Below are 21833 nucleotides of genomic sequence, written 5' to 3' on the forward strand. Positions count from 1 at the left end.
GGAAGCCTTACTGAAGACAGGTGCAGCACGTGAGCACACAGGCGCCTACAAGAGCAGCACCATCTGGAGGCAGCCTGCTGGGAATATAACGCAGCCTGTGTAGAAAGGAAACGACTGGCTGTAGAGGTGCACACAGCTGCCTGTGAGAAAAGGGACGCCTGGCTGCTGTACACAGGCGCCTGGGGCTGCAGCCTATGGGGTATTCGTAGCCTGTGCAGTTCAGCTACGCCTGGCTGCAACTTGCGCAGCCCACCTGTAGGAGGGGAGATGGTGTAGGCGCAACCACCTGCAACAAGAACAGCCGCCTGTACTGGAGACTCAGCAGCATGTGGAGAAGCAGTCGACTGAGAGAGAAGAAGCAGAGGTAGCCGCCCGGTTGCTGTAGGAGCAGAAGCGTAGGATATGGTCGCCGTTTCTTGATCTTCACGAGGATGGTGGAATCGGGTGATCTCTCTACGCTTGAAGGAGGAAGCCTTTTTTTTATAAAAATTAAGGTGGAGTTACACTAGTGATTTCCACGCTTGCATGTGGGTGACCAGTGTGGGTAGGTGACCATGCCCCCCCCACACTCACTTAAGTGGGGCTCCCCACCTTGGCCCCTAAGTGGGTGCCCAAAGTGGTGCCCACATTTAAGTGTGTGTGAACAAAAGACCTTATAAATCAAAAAGGGTTAGAAATATGAAACATTAAAATAACATGTGCCATATACTTACCACCTGTTCACATGCACCAAAACTTGTCAAAATACAGAGCAGACTTCACGACTCACTGGCAAGCGTCCCCGCTCAGTAAGTAACACGTCAAGCAAGCAAACACAAAAATACATGTCATGTGAAAACAGTTTCAAACATGCAAACCAGGTTCCATGTGCAAATAGTAACATGGACATATCTCCCGTTCATGGAACAAGTACAAAATATCTGTCGGCACAAAAACTGGCACAACATAAAACATAAAAACCTGGTCTTCCTATGGAGTGACAGTCCCATAGGTAGGACACAGTTCCAGGCACGAGTTTCCCTATGGTGTGACAGTCCCATAGGCAAAACACGGCACGAATACTGGCTCTTCCATGGCGTGACAATCCCATGGGTCGAACACAGTCCAGGTCATACACGGGTGGCACCAGTCTGGCTCCCGTCCATACGACACCATCCTGCTAACACACGGGTGGCACCAGTCTGGCTCTCGTCCATGTCAGCAAAATACTGGCCTCTTCACATGAGACACCGGCCTGGCCTCAAGTGAACGAGACGCAAAAACTGGAGATGGACCAAATGGTCGGCCAATTGGTGACAATTGGAATGTGTGTGGAGCTGAGAAGTCAACCCACATATAATATCAAAGTACAACAACAATAACAAAAGGTGTCCTTTCACACCATGTGTGCTAGGGGGAAAACCCCAAAGGGAAAAAGTGTCCCTAGTTATGCCCTGCTCACATGTGGCACTAAAACCATGTAATATATGCTAATAAAATATACATATACATACACACACACACGTGTGTGTGTGTGTGTGTGTGTGTGTGTGTGTGTACATATATATGTATATGTATATATTTATATTTCATGTGTGTGTGTGTGTGTGTGTGTGTGTGTGTGTGTGTGTAGAGATAATGAAACCAGTGGGGGTTTCAGTTGGTAGCAGAAGCTAGACAATTGCTAGCGGCGGGGATTGACATGGCCGCAGTCATTCCAGATTTGTGTGCACTCAAGCTATGCCAGTTTGACCAACCAAACGAATTCCGATCGGGACGGTTGATAGCTTGTTAGAAAGCTCTAAGGTAATTCTATTTAAGTCCACAAATCATTTATGCACAGCCCGCAAGGTTTATGACTGAATTAGGGTTTTTAGTTTCTAGAGAAATTGTCAAACACATACATATATATATATATATATATATATATATATATATATATATATATATATATATATATATATATATATATATATATATATATATATATTCAGAAATTGTCACACACACACACATATATATATATATATATATTCAGAAACCACTAGAATATGGTGTTATCCCACACATTCCAGGTAGTGCCATTTTGTTTTTGGTGGCTAGGAATTGTAGAACATGGGATTGTAACTATGGGATCAAGAAGATGAAGAAGATAGGAATTGGGATTAGGAAGAAAAAGAGATGGGAGAAGAAGAGTGCAAAGAAAAAAAGAAAAGGATGAAGAGAAGGAAGGAGAGGAAGTGGAAGAAGGGAGGAAGGGAAGAAGAGGGGGAGGAAGGAGAAGAAGAGGAAGAGAAGGGCCCATGGGCACTCAAGTTGCTACTACAAAAGGATCTACTCAAGGAAAAAAGTGCAAAAAAAAAAACCCAAAATGCGTTTTTTTCCCCAAAACTTCCCTAACCAAGAGGTTTCAAGGTTTTTTAGAAACGTTTCGCTTCGAAATGTTTCATAGGTTTCGAAATGATGAAACGAGTTTTTTTGTGACTATGCTTCCATCCAAAATCGAATGGACAAACTGAAGTACCAAATAGTACTATGCTTTCATCCAAAATCGAATGGACAAACTGATAGTACCAAATAGTACTACTATCTTCGACCTACTTAGAGCCACTAGCCTTCTACTTCGGATAAGTACGTTCATCTTCTCCAGTTTGCTTATAACAATACTCCTCATAATCGGCTACTGATTGTGCACTTTTTGAGACTACCTATGGTAAAGCACTACCAATTCCAGTTACAAGGCTTTCCGGTAATATTGAAGTGGCTAACCAATTCACTGTAGACTTTAGCCAAATTCTATCTGCAGTACAAGACTCTATTAGCAAAGCACAAGAGAATGATGCTCAACATTGCAAAATTACAAGCTGATTAGTAGGATGTTTTCATGTATGTTGCTGATTAGTAGGATGTTTTCATGTATGTTTTCTTTTCTAGACCATAGATTTAGCTCAAAGACCAACATGGTCTTTCACTTATGTATTGGGTGGGTCTAAAAGGTCATTTTGGTCTTCTACAGACGTTAATATTACTTTACTTCTTTCTTCTTCCTTTATGACATGCTTCAATACCATAGAGATAACACCGCCATAGCTAGTTGACATTCTCTGCCCGTTTTACTGTATATGTCTGGCCCATGTGGCACATGAGCCCTATTTCTTTTGCCAAAAAAAAACATTTTCATGTGTTTTTGACATCCAGTTTACTGTCATTTTTGGTTTCATTGACGCTTGGGACCTATTTCTTTTGCCAAAAAAAAACATTTTGATGTGTTTTTGACATCCAGTTTACTATCATTTTTGGTCTCATTGACGCTTTGGATCTTTCGTAGACGTTATGTTGGAGGTACACATCTCACGGGATTGCAACATGGCGAGGGATATGTCAAGTTATCCCACATACAAAGAAAGTGTGGAAGATGAAAGGACATATTTAGTCCAAAGGGCCCCTACTGTCTTGAACTCCCCAACCTCGTCGTCCCTTGTGGAAGTGAGAGCTTGTTAGGCAGAGTCTAGCAACACAGGCCCCTCCCAATAGCCCATGCAACTTGCATGGGCGCCTCCTAGGTGCGTAGCCAGCAACTGACTGTCTCATAGTGTGGTCTCAAACACATCCCCGGCATGCTCGCAATTTTTGGTTTCCCAAGATAGTATGAGAGCCCCAGTTCATGCGTTCCATCAAATCACAGGAAGTATCGCATGGCCTCGCTGTAGTACATGCTCTGTAAGCCATGAGCAAAAAGAAATAGATCTTAAAAAGATATTGGTAATCACATCAATAAAACATACCGCTCACAGATATTAAAGCTCTTGCACTGTTTGCAGGTCCAGCGATGCCCAGAAAGAATGAAGCTGCAGCAATGAGTGCATGCATACTGCATGTGAACCATAATAAAGTCCTCTTTCATAGGATGAATAGACTCTCCTAACTGCAAAACCATTGCAACCAATCAGGTGTACATAGATCCGAGCAGTGAGAATATCCAAAAGCCCTAGCTTGCATAGCCATTGGCAATCTCCTCTTTGAGACATGTTTATAACGAAGAATAAAAGATGTACAGTTGAATCCTCAAACAATAAACACCTTGTGCATGAGCTGCAGATCTTTGGAGGCGTTGCTTGCCAGCTCAGCCTGTGCGGCCGTCTTGGTGCCTCTCTTAGTTACATTCTTGGTCTTGCCTTTCTTCTGTTGCCTGCGTCCACTTTCCTCCTCTTGCAATTGCATAATCATATCCTCGGCTGCTCCTGGCCAATAATCTCCATCAAAATAAGGTAGACGCGCCGCTGTTACCTTTGTTTTTGCCTCACCGGTGCAAACAAAGAAGTGATCGTACATATTGGTGACTTCTACAACAACACCCTCATCAGCTGCCTTGGAGAGCATTGTGAGATACCTGACAAGAAAAACATGGTTTAACTGCAAGCCCATTGGAATTCATGCCAAAAATATTAGCACAAAAGATTGTGCAAAAAACCAAATAAGAGTCGCAATCATGAGAACATTAAGGGAAGAGGGAAGGGGGGGTGCACATGCAAGAAACTTTCTATTGTACATGGAGCATTGTGCTTTCCATCAATAAGCTTGCAGCTTAGGTGAGCAACTCAATGTCCATCTCCTAGAGAACCACACCATGGAGTAACTATTCGTAATCATGATGAAAAAACTTTGAGACAAAATTAGGGCAATCTGTGCAAAGCTAAGAAAAGCCAGTTAAATTTTCTACCTCAAGATCTTGACATCCATTGCAAACACATCAATTGTCTTCTTGGGTGATCTGAATCTAACTTATAAATTTAACATTTTAGCTTTTTATTCATGAGTTTTACAAATATAATGAGTTGTATATACAAAAAGATCTAAACCTTTCTAAATTTATGAGCCTTCCTTTTTCAGATATCTGGAGATCAAATCCTTGTGCACTAGGGCTCATTTTAGAGGCATTATATATTGGCACGGTCCAGGATGCTCCTCCATGCTCAGCTAAGGTGGGCACTTGTAAATGCTATGGGAGATATGGCCCTTTACATGGCAGATATACTCATGAAGTAAACACATTCATCTAGTTTCTTGGGGTGCCAAGAACGCAACCTCAGACCACATCAAATGCAAGAGCCCATATGTTGAGGTGTGGACTTCTGCTCAAACTGCCAAATATCTAATCCAGCAACCAGAAAGTAGATCATAAACATAGGGCCTTGATCGACCTCACGAAGACACGCACAACTCAAAATCCCCATAACGATCTGATGCCTACAGCTTCAGACGCAGAAATTTGAAAAAATGCAAATTGAAGTAGTTTTAGATACACAAGTTGTATGAGGAGCTGCTTCTACTGTTGTTGGAATCTGTAAAGCTGTATATGTTGTACGGATTGCTCTGCACTGACTGCATGCTGGCTATTCCTATGCCAGATGCTGGAGAAGGAGAGCCAAATGTGAAGAATCAAGCTGAGATTAGCGCTTTTCCCAACCGAAAATGAAAAATCTAGACTGCAATGGATTAGTCATGCCGTTTGGTCCTAGGAGAAAATACTGCCTAGAAAGGTAAACGCAATGCTCAGCTCACTCTCTGAATATAAGAGACCCTAAGTGGGGCACCCAATCCAACTCTGGTCCCTAGTGCAGAATCCCTTCATTGCCCAGCATGATATAATATTTGAGGGTACAACTATTGTCTATTCAGAGTGGATTCAGTATTCTAGAGTCCAGTAGAGTCAACAAGTACGCCAACCAAAATGTGTGACTTTCAACTTTAGTGGGCATATGGAGAGCCACGACAGCACACTTGCACACAGGAGGCCACCAACCAGACATGTCTTACTTCTTTCTTGCCAAAGATTTTCCAGCTCATACCAAGATTAGGCTGATAGCTAAGCTAAGCAGGTTAGTTGGCTAAATTCATGAACTTGTTTGAACTTCAAGACCTATCTCAGGAAATCCATTGTGGAGCAGAGTATTATGTTGTAAAACCCCCATACGACCACCTGATACACAAGCTAAGACACAAGGTTAAAACATATAGAAGGGTGCAAGCAAACTCACCTCCCAACAGTAGATTCCATCAAGAATCCCCCCCGAGCAAGGGGCTAAGGTTCCACTCCCCACAGGCCAAGCAAGCCAATCAGCCTTGGCGTCCCATACCACCAAAGCCTGTCCTAAGGAACCTTCGGCAAGACCGCTTGTGAACCGCCATGTCTATAGCAGGAGTCTCATCCAAGCACAAACCATCAGTCAAGTAATATGACTGAAACAATCACCATAACCCATAAGTCGAGCAACTTGCTCGTGCTATGCTGCAACTGTCCCCAGCAAAGGTCTCCTCCTGTGTTGCACTAAACTAGAGTTCTACTACCAACCATATAGCATCAATGATCGTGCCCTTTGCTCATTCGTAGCAAAGCGACAATAAAATCCATGGAAATTCTCTCCCACTTCCCAAAAGGAATCTCGAAAGGATGTAACAACCCTCCAGCTCTAAGGCGCTCAACCTTATTATCCATGGAAATACTCTCCCACTTCCCAAAAGGAATCTCTAGAGGATGTAACAACCCTCCAGCTCTAAGGTGCTCCGCCTTATTCACCCGAACATTTCACCACATAGTCCTGGACTTCCGCCTTCATCTTAAGCCAGTAAAATATCCGACGTTTTACTAAGTCATAGGTCTAATGTACCCCCAAATGACCTGCTCTAGGAGAAACATGACATTCGTAAAGCATCTTCTTCCTAATCTCAGCACAATCCAATACATAGACTCTATCAATAATCCATTTCGGAGACTACCAACCACCCTAACAAGTGGTACGACCCCTGAGTCCTCGTCTAAAACTGTGGAGCTTCTTGCCTGAACTTGCTGCCAATACCAACTGAAACACCCATCAATCAGACTCAGCACTCAACCTGGTTCAGACTATCCTTCCTATAATGAATCTCCATATCAAAGTCTTGCATAAGTTTTGTCCACAATGCCTTCCTCCCTCTCAACTTAGGTCTATCACAAAAGTATGTGATCGACGCATGGTCAGTCAAGACAACAAATTTGGATCCATACAAATAATGTCTCCAAATTTTCAATGCGTGTACAACTGCATATAGTTCTTTCTCCGGAGTATGCCACCTAACAAATAATGTCTCCAAATTTTCAATGCGTGTATACCGCATACAGTTCTTTCTCCTGAGTATGCCACCTAACCCAGCTATCATCAAGCTTCTTGCTTTCAAATGCCACAGGTCGGGCCCCGCGTAAACTGCAAAGCACTCATAGGACTGTTAGAAGTCATCTCCTGTCTATACATATACACCAGGGCCTTTGTTGTGGGTGTCCCCGCCCTTATTAGGTGTTTTCTCATTTTTCCCCCATTTTTCCCTATTTTTCTGTGGCATGGGAGGCAGTCTTGTAGTGGCAGGAGGACCTTGAACCTGGCCGACTGCATCTGTGGAGACTCTGGAGGTGGCCGACTGATTTGCATGAGTCGTGGACTTCCCTGATGCTGGCCGACCCCCTTTGCTGCTGGCCGACCGTGTATTTTACAGTCGTGGGGATTTTTGTGTCCTGTTGGCTGCCCTACAGCAGGCCAACTGCTGTTGGGGGGCCATTTTTTATATGGCCCCCAGCCCCCTTGTCATTTTTGTATCATTCCGAGATCTTCTTGTGTATATAGAGCAGAGTTACACGCCTCTATCTCTCTCTCTCCCATGTGCTGTTATTTTCTGCATTGCGTTTTGCTCTCGTGTTCCCAGATCTGGTCATCATCTCCGCTGCATATTCTGACATGGTATCAGAGCCTAGGCTCTAGATAGTTCTTGGGATTTGTGTGAGCAAGAGGGGGACTGTTGTGTTGCTGATTGGTGGACTATTCAGGACTGTTCGGGAAGAGGAGAAGAAAGAGGACAGCGGGCTGATTTGCTGGACAGCCACTTGCAGGTGTTAGTTCTTCTTTGTTCCCACCCACCCACCCTTTTCAGAGTACATCCCCGCAATGGCAGATCTGTTTGAGATGGCCAAGAGGCATGTGAAGATCCCGACACTCCCCACGTTCCCGGTGGACCGTCAGTTGGACGGGATCAACTACGGCATATGGAAGGTTATGATGGAATCTGTTCTGGAGTCTTACGACCTCGCTGATTTCGTCGTTGTTGGGGTTCCACGGCCGGAAGTAGAGGAAGGGGAGTTACCGTCGATCCAAAAGGACCGGGAGGCTCGGACACAGATGTGGGATCGTGTCAACACCAGGGTCCGTTCGTTTATCTTTCTCAACTGCACACCGCAGGTAATCAATCATGTAAAGCATATGACGCTGGCCAGAGGTATATGGCAGCATTTGGCCTCTCTTTACAGCAGGGTATCGCCCATGAAGAGGATTTCCTTGGCAGTACAGATGCGGGTTATGAGCCCTGCAAAGTCATTGACGATGCGGGAGCATATTAACAAGCTGCAGGCTCTTCAGCAAGAAGTTCTTCAGGCTGGGAAGGAGATATCGTCAGAGGACATGGCCATAACGTTGCTGTCACACTTGCCCTCTCAGTACTCAGCATTTTACTCGTCTTTGATTACCAATGGCAAGCTCAACACCATCACATGGGAGGAGCTTGTGCCCATGGTCTTGGACCAGGAGGAACGATTCACGAACCCTCCTCAAGGTGGAGGTTCGGAGGCCTTAACTGGCCAACGGTCGAAAGGCCGTAACACAGGCAAAGGGAAGGCTTTCTCGGAGAAGTCTTCTGAGAAGAAGACCGACGCTGACTGTGAGAAACTAAAGGCAGAGAGGACCTGTAATGATTGTGGCGAGAAAGGCCACTATTGGAGGCAATGTCCCAAGCGGAAGACCGAGAAGGGTGAAGATTCCTCAGCAGCAATCATGAAAACTCCAGCTTTTGTGCACCTGGAGGTGATGAACATGTTTCATTTTCTTCAGGCAAGGAGGAGATTGGAGGATTCTCCGCAACGGATACTCGAGAGTGGATTCTAGACAGTGGTGCATCCAAAAACATGACACCTTCCCGTTTTGATTTACAGGATCTCTGCAAGTATTCTGGTCACATTCTTACTGGGGATACATCCACTATCCCAGTTCACAGTGAGGGCAGGATGGAGATAGCTCCCGATGTGGCAGAGGAGGGAAGCATTCCTCCCAGGTGTTGTATGTTCCGTCACTTGGTTTTCATCTATTGTCAGTGCATCAGGTTTGCAAGATTGGCGTACGGGTGGAGTTTGATGAGCATTTTGTTGCTCTCCGGGACAAAGCAACAGGCCAAGTGGTTTGGAAAGGCGGAGTGGAGAATGGAGTTTACAAGCTTTCAATACTCTCTGTCCCAGGTCCTCAGGTTTGTGATGAGTGGCTATCTGGTAATGGCCACTTAAGTGTGGATACGCTGCAGGTGCAGGCTTTCCGGGACCAGATGGTGGATAGCTTGCCAGTAGATGGCAACAATTGGCAAGAACTCTCCAATACTAATGTTGGTAGTTCTTGTGTTCGTCAGTCAGAGGAAACTGAACAAGTAACTTATGCTCTGATGTCTCGTAGTGTTCGGGACAAAGAACCTCCTGTAGATGAGGATGTTCTTTCCACGGGGACCTTTGGGAAAGCCACGCAGGTGGCAGTTGATTACTTGCAGAAGGAGGTGCATACTCCAGGCTTTGTGGTTCCGGATTCAGAGGGGGTGGTTGACAGGTTTCAGAAGGCCTTGCGTGGTCTTCAACAGGTTTCCAGGACTTGTTTTTGCACCGTAACAGGTGTTGATCCTTGTGAGCAGTGTGATGCCTCTTTGACTCAGAAGCAGAATGGTTCATTGATCTGGTTGATGGACACACCAGATTGGACGCGAGCTTCTTGATGAGGCTGTTGAGCTCATGGTTGCAGATGACTCTTTGGGAGACAGGATTGCATATCTTGTGGTTTCTGCGACATGCGAAGGATCATGGACTCTTTTACACAGGAGGGGGATTGATGGATGGAGTCCGACTCCACGGTTGGAGTGACTCAGTTTGGGGAGGAGATCCAGACACGAGGAGATCTACTTCAGGCCCAGGAGCAGTTTTATGGAGCAGTAAGAGGCAGTCATCTTTTGCCTTGTCGACGACAAAGGCAGAGTACCGGGCTGCTTGTGATGCTGCTTGTGAGGTGGTGAGGATGCAAAGGTTGCATTGCAGGATTGGGCTTCCACTAGAGGAACCCATGGTCATCCAAAGGCACTTTATTCATGAACAGATCGTTGCTGATGACATCTTGCTAGAGTGCTGTTTGACGGAGGATAGTACGGTGGACCTCTTCACGAAGTCGCTATCTCAGGATTTGCTCAGGCGGCACCCCAGCTCCCTGTGGTTGGTTTCACAGCCAAAAGCTGAGAGGGGGTGTTAGAAGTCATCTCCTGTCTATACATATACACCAGGGCCTTTGTTGTGGGTGTGCCCGCCCTTATTAGGTGTTTTCTCATTTTTCCCCGCTCCATATTTTTCCCCCATTTTTCCCTATTTTTCTGTGGCATGGGAGGCAATCTTGTAGTGGCAGGAGGACCTTGAACCTGGCCGACTACATCTGTGGAGACTCTGGAGGTGGCCGACTGATTTGCATGAGTCGTGGACTTCCCTGATGCTGGCTGCTGGCCGACTGTGTATTTTACAGTCGTGGGGATTTTTGTGTCCTGTCGGCTGCCCTACAGCAGGCCGACTGCTGTTGGGGGGCATGTAAAATGGCCCCCAGCCCCCTTTTCATTTTTGTATCATTCTAAGATCTTCTTGTGTATATACAGCAGAGTTACACGCCTCTATCTCTCTCTCCCTTGTGCTGTTATTTTCTGCATTGCATTTCGCTCTCGTGTTCCCAGATCTGGTCATCATCTCCGCTGCGTATTCTGACAAGGACCACCTCATACATAAGCTAACACACAAGGTTAAAACATATAGAAGGGTGCACGCAAACTCACCTCCCAACCGTAGATTCCATCAAGAATCCCCCCAAGCCAAGGGCTAAGGTTCCACTCCTCACAGGCCAAGCCAATCAACGCTAGCATCCCATACCACCAAAGCCTGTCCTAAAGGACCTTCGGCAAGACCGCCTATGAACTGCCATGTCTATGGCAGGAGTCTGGTCCAAGCAGCCCAGACCATCAGTCAAGTAATATGACTAAATGAATCATGATAACCCATAAGCACTTATATAGTGACTATTGCTGCTAAATAACAATCCAACTATAAAGCCAGTAACCATGGATTATCACTAATAATGAACCCTAGACACCTGTAAACTGCTTGTGGCCTTTCCCTAATCCCAGGGCTCCCCAACCTTAACCAGATTAGAACCTAATCCCAAGGATTAGTGTTAGGTACATAACATACGTGGTCCCAATACTAGATTGGAGAGTTTCAATCAGTTGTTGCGTTCTTTGTGGCACAATGGTGAGAACTCGTTGATGAGATTTCTCTAAGCTCTTGGAGCCTATTTTGTCATGGGCAATATGATGTTGAAATGCCCGTAATTAGTGACAATGACAAGAGGAACTAAATTTGACTTATGTCATTATGAGAAGCTTACCTAAATGGAAAGACCTTATTGGATGGGTTGGAAGTAACTTGAACAAGGTTAGACTAAGACAATGGTTTAAACAGAAGGGTTGCCTATTAGAAACCTCTAGTCTCCGAGATGGAATTTTGACAAACCATGTTTGGGAATGTAGAATGACTTGGAGGAGACAGGCTTTAGGATGGGAGACAACACAAGTTGGTTAACTTGGAAGAACAGATTCTTTAGTAACAAGTTAACAAAAAATAAGAAAACCTTTTTGTGTCAAGACTGCAGCAACACAAGTTCACAGGTTTATTGGGATCTCGCACCAATGAGTCGGCTAGAGGCAACTGATATGCACTAGGAGTTTGCAGAGTAGGCTAAATTATGTAATGATTTGGTGCTAAGTTCTTAAATATCTTTATAGGGTTGTCATACCCCAATACTTGACCACGATTTACCATTTTTTGCTCGAAAAGATTTAGTAAGTTTGCAAAAGTCATGAACATCTTGGTTGTACAGAGGACAATAGAATATGTGCACACCCACACGCGCAAAACACAAGCATGGGATACACACAAGCAGATGTTTGTATGCCTGTGGATACTAGCATGCATAAAGACTCATGTCAGTGTCATAAACAGGAAGAAACATATCAAGGAAATTCGGCAAACTTGCTTAGAATGGCAAACGCCATCTTATACAAGTAAATAAAAGACATACCAATCCCGCAGTTTATCAGATTTCGGGGTCTTCTGTATTTCAGGGTGACAATATAGTATGTAATCTTCTCCTTTTAAGGGTGGACAAGCCCAGATGTAGCAGCTGGTGAAACCCCTTGTCTTACAGTAGTCCAAATACCCTATCTGTTTTGAAAAAAGAGCAAACGATCTTAGTAACCAATGATGCAATCACTGAATCAAAAGGAGATGTGATAAACGATGCCACCTTCTCAGTGGTTTAAAGGGGCGGCCTTTTCAAGTCTCTTTAAATACATACCAAAATTTCATGATATACAAAGGTGCGAAGAGCTTCTCCATTGACCGTCTTTACGTCAGGTCTAAAATATTTTACAGAATCCAAGTATGAAAGGTAAACACGACGTTGATTTGGTTGTGACGATTCGGCACCAAATTCTTGTACATACATCCCGAAAAGGCACACCTCTACACCTTCAATTTTCTGGAACAGCAACAGCACCTGGTGGTTCCAAATCATTCATTTTGGGTGAGACCATCAAAGTGCAACAATTGAGCCCCTTTATATTCAATCTCATCAACTTAAGTTTGGTTATAAGTCCAGAAGGTAAACCAATCCAAAACCCAAGGTCCTCTCGAAACTTAAACCACCACATTGTTTAACAGCTTCAGACAGAGCTACTCAAAGCATGGACTAATATCTGCACAAGCATGCAGCTCCCAGGACGATGGCAGCATAGCCTAGTCGTTAAGGATTTCACCTGGTGATGGGGGATCCCGAGTTTGAACCCCCAGCAGCTGGCACCTAGATCTCTCCGCCCTTGGGTGGGTCTACATAAGGATCTAATCGTGGGGGGGGAAAAAAGTATGCAACACCGGGAGAAGGGACATATCAAATGAACATGGCATAAGCCAGCAACTTCAACCTAGCAGTGAAGACATACAGCCTGAGTTTTATTCCAAAGGGGGCAAGCAAACCAGTGACAATTGTCACACGCATAAGTTCCAACACTCATATGCATGCGTCATGCTAACCTAGTCACTAGGGTTCAAACTTGGCATAACAAGTATCCCATTTTGCAAGCCCTGATCTATACAGGGGCAAAAAAGGTTATTAGTGTGAGAAAGGGTTCCCAGAACAGGCAACCATAGGCTGCCAACCAAAGAGTGAATGCAATTGATGCAAAATGAAAATTAAGGCAAATAGTGCAAATCAATGCAAAGTTAACTAACTTGATGATGGCCAATTTTTTCTATAGATAGAACCCCTCTCTCCCCATCTTCCACAAGTCTTTTGAAGCAGCAAGCTGATCAGTCATGAAGAATATCAGATTCATCCCGAATATCAGCAATTAATGCAGATCAGTCTAGAGCTTCCTACTGCATGAAATTATGGGAGTTGAAAGTGTCTTGCTCTTATCATGATGAGTTCCATAAGTAGTTTGGTTTCTAGCAGATTCAGCACATTTCTTCGTAATTTTACAAGCTTTATCCAATTCATCAGTATACAGTAGATAGGTTGAGAGAATCAAGCTTTATCCAATTCATCAGTATACAGTAGATAGGTTGAGAGAATCAAGTCTTCTGCTGTCAAATTTCTTTTAATATTCTCAGTTTTACCCTTACAAGTGATTGAAAGAACGATGCTTCCATAAGTATTAAGTAACACTAACAACAATACACGGCCCACTCACAAATCAAACCATGACCCTGTTCATACAGCACAGAGACAAGAAAGTGCAGGCACATGGTGTTCACTACCAATATGAAGTGCTTACAAACAGGTCAGTGTGCAGACTCGGCCAGGCAAAGGCTAGCACTGCTGCAGGACCATGCGCATGCATTTGTGCTCCAACTAGCAGGCACAATAAACATGAACTGAGTTTTCCCATCATCTGTCCTTTAGATAAACAGAGGCTTGGAAAGAAGATTAGGCAAACCTAACAACTTTGCCCACAAACAGAGATTGAGGAGGTGTGCTCCTGCAACCCACATGTCATTGCTTGTCTAGCTTGCATTGATTTAACCTGTTTATGTTTGAAAACTGCATTGATTTACCTTGCACATGTGTCTATTGTAGGTAATCACACAGGGTTGTGAAGGTGCCAAGCAGCTGACTAAAAGTCTGAAAAAAAAATACTCACCTTGGACTTGTAAGGGAACTCTGTCGGATAATCTTCCTCCTGAAAAATCTCTAGAAAACGTGGTTTCACTTCCAGCTTCTTGTCAACAGATGAGACAACTCTGACCACTAAAGAATCTGCTCCTGGAACCTATAAAAGCAAGAGTCAAAATAGACCTCAGCAGTCAAAATAGACCTTAGCAGCAATGACCTGATACCAAAATTTGCAATTTCCATAAACAAACTTACTTCATTGTAGCCCTTTCCTTGAGCTCGAGCCCGATCATGTCTCTCATTCTTGAGTCTTCTGGCCAGTCGTTGTTCAATATGATCACTCAAAAAGGTCTTCGGGAGATCCTTGGCCCCAAGAACAGCACTCTGTGGTAAAGGTTTCCTTTCTCCCTTCCCCATCTCCTCTAGCAAGCATTGTGGACATGTATACTCTGCTTGGCCACCCTCATTTCTACGCATATTAAAGAGAGCACATACCTGATGCTGCCACTTCTCACACTTGTCACATTGTACCCACTGCAAAGGCCAAAAGACAAAGCATTAGAGGTGTAGCAATGCCATTGGTGTGAAAATGCATTAGCAATGCTTAGAGCCTTTATGTGATTCATACCGGCTCTTCTATTTCCTCATCATTCCGCCGTTTTTCTAGCTTTAATTTGGGATAATTGTGCCCATCTACTTCCACGGTATCACTGCGAGCATCATTGTAACATGGTATGCAAAAGTAGTGCCGCGTTTCACCACATTGCATCGTCCAGTAGAAAGCATTCCGCTTGATACGTGCCCCACACGGTGTACAGTATATTGGGGGTGGCTCAAAAGTTAGTGTCTCAACTGCACAAAGTTGGCAAGAATTCTCATTCATCCGATGCTCCATTGCTTGGTTTTTCTCAGCTTTTGCCTTGCTCTACCAAAAAAGAGAAGAATTTCCCTGTGAGAGGCCTGGTTATGTTGGCTAGAAAAGAAAAGGAAAGATAATTACATTAACATCTTACAAAAGAACAGAAGGGTCTATGAGACCGAATTAATACATCAAGATTGAGAGACGGGAAAAAGAGAGAGAGAGAGAGAGAGAGAGAGAGCTACTTAAATACCAGTTTATTATTTTTAGCTGATTTTAAAATGGTCCCTAAGCAAAAAAGAACTCACATATTCCTTCCTTTTACAAAAGCAACCGTGTAAATAATAACGGTTATAGAAATCACATAAATGAAAGTTAACTTTACTCTTAATTACAAGCATATACCTGACCCACCCATTGCCGTAAACCAGTGATGTGTTCTCTTATCTGTTCTGGAGTGAAAAGTTCAATAAGTGAAATGCCTTTATTCTTTGACTTGCTACCCAAGGAGGATGTGCTGCCAACAGCCTCCTCTTTCACCTCCTCCTTAACTTGCACAGCAGCTTTTCTTGCCACTATGTTAGAAGACTCGGACTTGTAAATCACTGGTTGTGCTTGCTCAGCTCTTGAGTCATCATCACACTCGCTAGCCTCCTCAAATTTCACCTGAGCTCCAAGGTGTGCGACGGCATTGTTAACTGGCGGACCATGTGCATCTGATTTCATCCCTGTTGCTGAATCACTTCCCTCAACTTTAACTGAAACTGTGTTAGTTTCAATTTCGACAACAGGAACCACTGTCTGAGCCTGTGGGAGCACATTACAACTTGAATGACTTTGTTCCGTCGGTTCAATTTTGGCCCGCTTTGGAGGAGGCTGCTGGATATCCATACCCATGGTAGGCAAGGTTTGGCACTTGTTAGATTGCACTTGCCTATGCATTGATCCAGACAAGCTCGCTGCCGTGCTTGCAATTCCAACAGAAGTAGAGTTATTTGCTTGCACAGATTGACCTTGACCAACCTGCATTCGCAATTTTTGACGAACAGGAACGCATACAGGACACTGTGAGTCCTTGCAGAACTGATGGTGCCTTATAAGGTTTCGTGATGGATGACAACGAGGGTATTGGCATTCCCGAACATTGCACTTGATAATGTGTGCCCATAACTGCTTAACAGTGTGACAATGAGGTGTTGACTGGCATTGGCCTTCTGGAGCAATGCATTTGCTGGCATGCCGTAAAAACAAAAGCCACCTTTGTTGTTTGAGATACTGTTGAGCCCTTTCATCAGTGGCTGGAGTGCTTGAAGCACAAGCATTAAAGCCAGTTCCTGCATGTGGTTGTAAAATGCCACCACTTGCAGCTACTTGATGTGAGCCATGTGGCTCCTCAGCATCGTCAAGGCTAAAAACATTCTTCGGGGGTTGAGGCGGAGATACTTGCAGTGATTGATGCCTGGCATGTTGATGTGGTGGCTCATGCTGCTGATGTTGCTCCTCACTTTGGCCTACCTGGCGCCTGAGATGTTGAGGAGCACTAACATGCTGAGTAGTCTGCTGTTGATGCCGTTGTTGCTGATGTGTCGATTTTTGAATATGCTGCAACTGATGAGACTGTCCGCCGCCGTCAGGCGAAGACCGAAATGTTGAAGTTGAAGAGCCTAGTGCTGGTTGACTTTCCTCCTCTTGTGAAGCCGAACCTGTTTGCTTTCTACCATCAAGTTCTGAAAAAGTCTGAACATGGAGTGATGCTTTTGTGTTAAGAAGCTGTTGTTGCTGCTGATTCCTTGTGGAACCAGAGGCCTTTGCTTGTATCTGAGGCTGAGGCTGTGCCTGCGTGGTACTGGATTGCTGAGAAGGTAAACCAGGAACAGGTATCATTTTGGATGTCTGTGATCCCTGCGAGCGCATGCCCAGACTGCCAGATGGGAGACTACTAGACACGGCATTATAAAAAGCACCGGTTCCTGCAAGGTCAGTAGTAAACCCGTCACCTGAAAAAGCAGCAATTTGACTATCAGTATAGCTGTCAAAAAACCAACAGCATAACAATCAGTCGGATCTATTTCAAAATGCAAACTATGGATATGATGTCTGCCATAGGTTTATTAAAGGACTTACATTGCATGGGCATATGCTGCTGCCGTTGCTGATTCATGTGCTGATGCTGAGAATGTACAGATACGTTCCCAAAATTGCCAGAATTCATGTACAAAGGAGGATTAGAATACCCTAGGTTCCCATTTGATAGGTGCTGCTGCCCATTGCTCATAAGCTGCAGCCCATGACTATGACCGCCATTTACATACCCCCGCTGAATGTTACCAGCAACATTTCCCCCTAGTTGGCCGTTCACATTTCGATACATGTGCCCACTCAATCCAGAACTATATGGTTGCTGCTGTTGCGATTGCACCAGTCCGGCCATGTCGAGATTAGAACCTGCATTAATTGGATTGCTTGCACTTGCAATGCTTATATTTGGCATGATTTGGCCATTTTGCCCACCACCCTGGGCCGTTCCCATGGAATGTCCTGACATTGCAGGCAAAGGCCCGAGCCCAGGGGTTGGAACCATGTTGCCCATGTTACCAGCTGATACCATAACATTACTTGTTCCACTGGGATTGGTATTTATTGTACCTGTCCCTAAAGCCGGTGCTATGGCAGCTTCATGCCCCGGGGTGGGAATCATGGTGCTCCCACTAACTCCTGGGGTTGGAATCATAGAAGACGACGAGGCATTCATGCCACGTGCTGTGAAGTTGGGGTTACTTCGCATTGGGGCAATCCGTTTCGCAACAGCTTGAAGTCGGTGCTCCAGTGTGGACAAGTCAGAATATTCCTCCTGAACAGAGAGAGAGTTTCGAGCAACATTTTGAATCAGATTTCCTGACTGAGGTGAAAATTGAGCTTGGCAAGAAATCCCTTTGCAGATGGATTACCTTTGAGGGGGCATCACGATAAAGAGATTCCTCTAAGCGCTTCACGAAATCAGGAAGTCTTTGTTGCCATTCTGGAGAAACCCGAGGTTTTCGCTTCTGAAACAGAAGCAAGCTGGGGTTGAAAAAAAAAGGATCAGCAAGTGCCGTCTTGTAACCTATTCACTAAGAGTTGAGCCTAGCATGTACGCACACATGCACAAGCATGCCAATGCTTACACATAATCAAGCCTCCAATCGAGAGAAACAAGCTAGTCATAGTAGTGCACATCATGTAATTGAACTAATAAAAAGACCAGAATGATGCAAATACAGGCAAATAAGCAGCTAATTGAGCAGCTTCTTGCAACACTCAAAACACAATCACATGCAAAAATAAACTCACATTTTCTCTACAATCATTCGCCTTATACCAACATCTGCCTCTGTTTGCCATGTCCTACGCCGCCCAACACCCTGAGATGGTAACGTAGTCATGTTTTGCTGAGAAACGCCACCTAATTGAGCAGCTGGAACCTGGCCTGAGAGTTGTGCATGTGCCTGCATAATTTATCCTTGCTGAAAAGTTTCTGGAAACTCTTCTGCAGACCTATGTTAATTGTAAGTCCCAGTACTAAGATGTCACCTTACAAGATGTCATAGCAGCACACATCATGACCCCATCATGACTTCAATTCATCAAAACTGGCATCGAAGTTAAAACACTACTGTCAAAGGTGACAAGACGACGTCAGAAATACAAGCCAAAATGTGACCTTTGCCATCCCTTTAATAATGAAAGACGCCGTATATCAAAAGTGTCCTGTGTAATATGATCTCCGTATGCGAATCCTGGTAAGACAGACACTTTGAAGTTAATTGTAGCGCTCTACGCTCTGTTGCTTTAAATACAATTGCTCTTGGAAGTTCCCAGCTGATGACTGGTACAGCGTTTAATTCCTGCATAGCATAGGCATCCCATGTAAAGTCACTTATCAAACAAAAGCTCCTCTTGTAAGGATGAGTAGAAACCTGACTCAGTTTTAGCCTGGTCATAATGATTACCAACTGCCACCGCTACACCACCTAGCATATGCTATCCAAAAATGCCTAAACTTATCAGCCACATATGAATTAGATCAATGTTTTCTTTAATTTTCATTGAATTGCAGCTTGTTTCACTCGGATTAGCATTTACATAAGCAAGGCTTATGTGTTCTTATATGAGATTAAGATGTGGTAAGAATGTGGATGTTCAGATAGCTGAAAACACACATGGGGCCATGTATAGAGACACACCTGAAATCATCAAACGGCGATGGAGTGCTAGCTTCTGAATTCAATAAGACCATGGTCATGGCCACGGCGCACCAGTCATGCGCATTCTCTGTGATGAAACAAGAGGCACGGTTTTCTTTGATAACCCTAACCCTAATTGGGCAGGTTCAAAATGCGGACTCTTATCTCTGCTTCTTCCAGCGACCCTTGAACTGCAGGAGCTGCCCTTCTGTGTTGAAGGGCGAAGAGCAATCAGAGGCCGAGGACGGCAGGAGCAGCGATGGCGGTAGGGTAAGCAGGATGTGCAGGAATTCGATCAGAGGAAAACCCTGCCTATTTCTCTGTGTGCGCTGTTTTTTTCTCTGGTTTTTTTCTATATTTTTCTGCTGCTTCTGACTGTTGCTGTGTGGCAAGATGTAGAGATGATGGGTGTGGAGGTGCAGAGGAAAAATTGGGGATTGTGGGCGATTTCTCGCTTGCTTGCTTGCGTGCGTGCGATGGGGATGGGGATGGAGATGGTGATCGCTAATTAATTTAGCCCAAGCTCCAAATTTTAGCAGAAAATAGGAAAATAGGGGAGAAGGAAGAGGAGGAGGTGCACATCCTAGTAAGCCCCTTGCTTATCATATTGTAATATTTTTTTTCTTGCGAGACAATACATAATTTCTACTAATTTGCCTTTGATTTGATGATATGCATTATGAACCCCTTCCATAGTCATTAGCACTATGTGAATCCCTTTCCCAGTTATTAGCAGCATCTTAGCATCGTGTTATTAGAATCTTAGCGACATGTTCACGGAACGCATTCACATCCACATCAATGTGTTTGTCAAAATACTTCATTTCAGAAAATTCTAAGCATAAATCCTTAAGGTAACATAATGCTCTCTTTCAATAGCGGCATGTTAGTGGAAACGCATTCACATCCACATCAATGCATTTGTCAAAATACTTTGTACTTCAGAAAGTTCTCAGCATTAATCCTTAAGGTAACATAGTGCTCTCTTTCAATTTGAGTGTTCTAAGCATCGTGTTCATGGAATGCGTTCACAATGTACTTTGTATTTCCAGTTACTCTACTCCATAGCTTTATAGAGATCAGATTGTTTGGCCCATCTTTGTGTGTTTATTGACACACTGTGATCGCCACCACAACTACTCATACCATGCTTTGATGGGAGTACTTTCTTCTCCTTGTTTTGCTGATGAGAAGTCTCTTCAAGGAATTAAGCCAATTGAACGGACGCTGTGCAGAAGGTGGGCTCTCCAACCGGTAAAGTGGGTGTACAAAATTGTAAGCATTAAGCTTTAAGGTAACATAGTGCTCTCTTTCAATTTGAGTGTATGTTTCCACTAATTTGCCTTGAATTATGGTAACTCCATTTGGAATGTGCCATCTCACTTTCTATTTATTTGTCATGATCTAACCCTTTCCTTAGCTAATGGCACTATGTGAGCCTCTATCTCAGTTATTAACACACGATGTGTAAATCCATGCGTTTTATTAAAATTACTTCGTATTTATGAAAATCTTGAGCAACATTTTCTCTATGACCAACACCTCACTTAACAGAGTGCTCCCTCTCAATCTGAATCACTTGTTGTACGTTTCTACTAATTTGCTTTGACATGGTATACCTCACTTTGGAATGTGTTATCTCACTTTCTATTAATCTACCTTAACTAGATGGTATAAACCCCTTCCTTAATCATTAGCACTATGTGTACCAAAGGTAACACAAAGTGCTCACTTGCGATTTGAGTGCCTTGTTGTGCATATGTTCTACTAATTTTCCTTGGATGTGCCATCTCACTTTTTATACTTCACACTTAATGCATCATTAACCATAATCAATAGTTCAACTCCACTTTATGCATCATTAACCCACCATCAATATGTTTCTACTAGTTTGCCTTAAGATATTATCCCTCCACATGGAATGTGCCATCTCACTTTCTATACCTCACACTTTACGCATCATTATCCAGAGTCAATAGTTTAACTCCACTTCTAGATCTTGCTATGGTGTTTGGATAGCACTATGACGGCCCTTAACTTGATGGTATGAAGCCCTTCCTAATTATTAGCATTATGTGTATCATAGGTAATAGAGTGCTCACCTGCCATTTGAGTGCCTTGTTGTGCATATGTTTCTACTTTTCAAACCCTACGCAATAGCATGTCCACACACACTCACAAGGGTGGCCAGGCAAAGAGAGTGGAGAAAACACTCAAATCTATTGCACAAATGGAAAGATGAGAATAAGTTACAAACAGGAGGAATTGGCTTTTATATTTCATAAGTCTTTTCTCACTAGGCCACCTAAGATTAAGTGACTTATGGGCACCCATTACTGTTTCTAGCTCTCTTATATAGACTTGGCTTTAGTTGTCAATTTCCTTGTGGTACATACAAGCTTGCCACCAAAGATGTGTAGATATTCTTTAGACACTTACAACATGACAAAGACGCTTTTATGA

General features: G+C 43.9%; 1 protein-coding gene across 6 annotated transcripts in view; it reads right to left on the reverse strand.

The window, feature by feature from the left end:
- LOC147627633 (histone acetyltransferase HAC1-like) overlaps window positions 1-19854 on the reverse strand; it is a 52406-nt gene extending 32552 nt beyond the window's left edge. The window contains exons 1-13 of one of the 6 annotated variants that reach the window (XM_086814543.1): window positions 19371-19854; window positions 18718-19031; window positions 18478-18632; window positions 18096-18207; window positions 17272-17998; window positions 15553-17144; window positions 14917-15213; window positions 14544-14822; window positions 14317-14445; window positions 12474-12674; window positions 12198-12340; window positions 4060-4369; window positions 3765-3904 (exon numbers count right to left, since the gene is read on the reverse strand). In XM_086814543.1, the coding sequence (XP_086670669.1) occupies window positions 3765-3904; window positions 4060-4369; window positions 12198-12340; window positions 12474-12674; window positions 14317-14445; window positions 14544-14822; window positions 14917-15213; window positions 15553-17144; window positions 17272-17998; window positions 18096-18207; window positions 18478-18632; window positions 18718-18747 (4115 nt within the window). In that variant the 5' untranslated portion in view covers window positions 18748-19031; window positions 19371-19854. Of the gene's footprint in view, window positions 1-3764; window positions 3905-4059; window positions 4370-12197; window positions 12341-12473; window positions 12675-14316; window positions 14446-14543; window positions 14823-14916; window positions 15214-15552; window positions 17145-17271; window positions 17999-18095; window positions 18208-18477; window positions 19032-19370 lie in introns of those variants that run through there. The other 5 variants (XM_086814547.1, XM_086814548.1, XM_086814545.1 and 2 more) reach the window with 5 other exon arrangements.
- Window positions 19855-21833: the final 1979 nt, after the last annotated feature.

The sequence above is a fragment of the Cibotium barometz genome, chromosome 20 (genome assembly GCF_041138505.1).
Source record: "Cibotium barometz isolate CiBa-2024 chromosome 20, ASM4113850v1, whole genome shotgun sequence".
Taxonomy (NCBI): domain Eukaryota; kingdom Viridiplantae; phylum Streptophyta; class Polypodiopsida; order Cyatheales; family Cibotiaceae; genus Cibotium; species Cibotium barometz.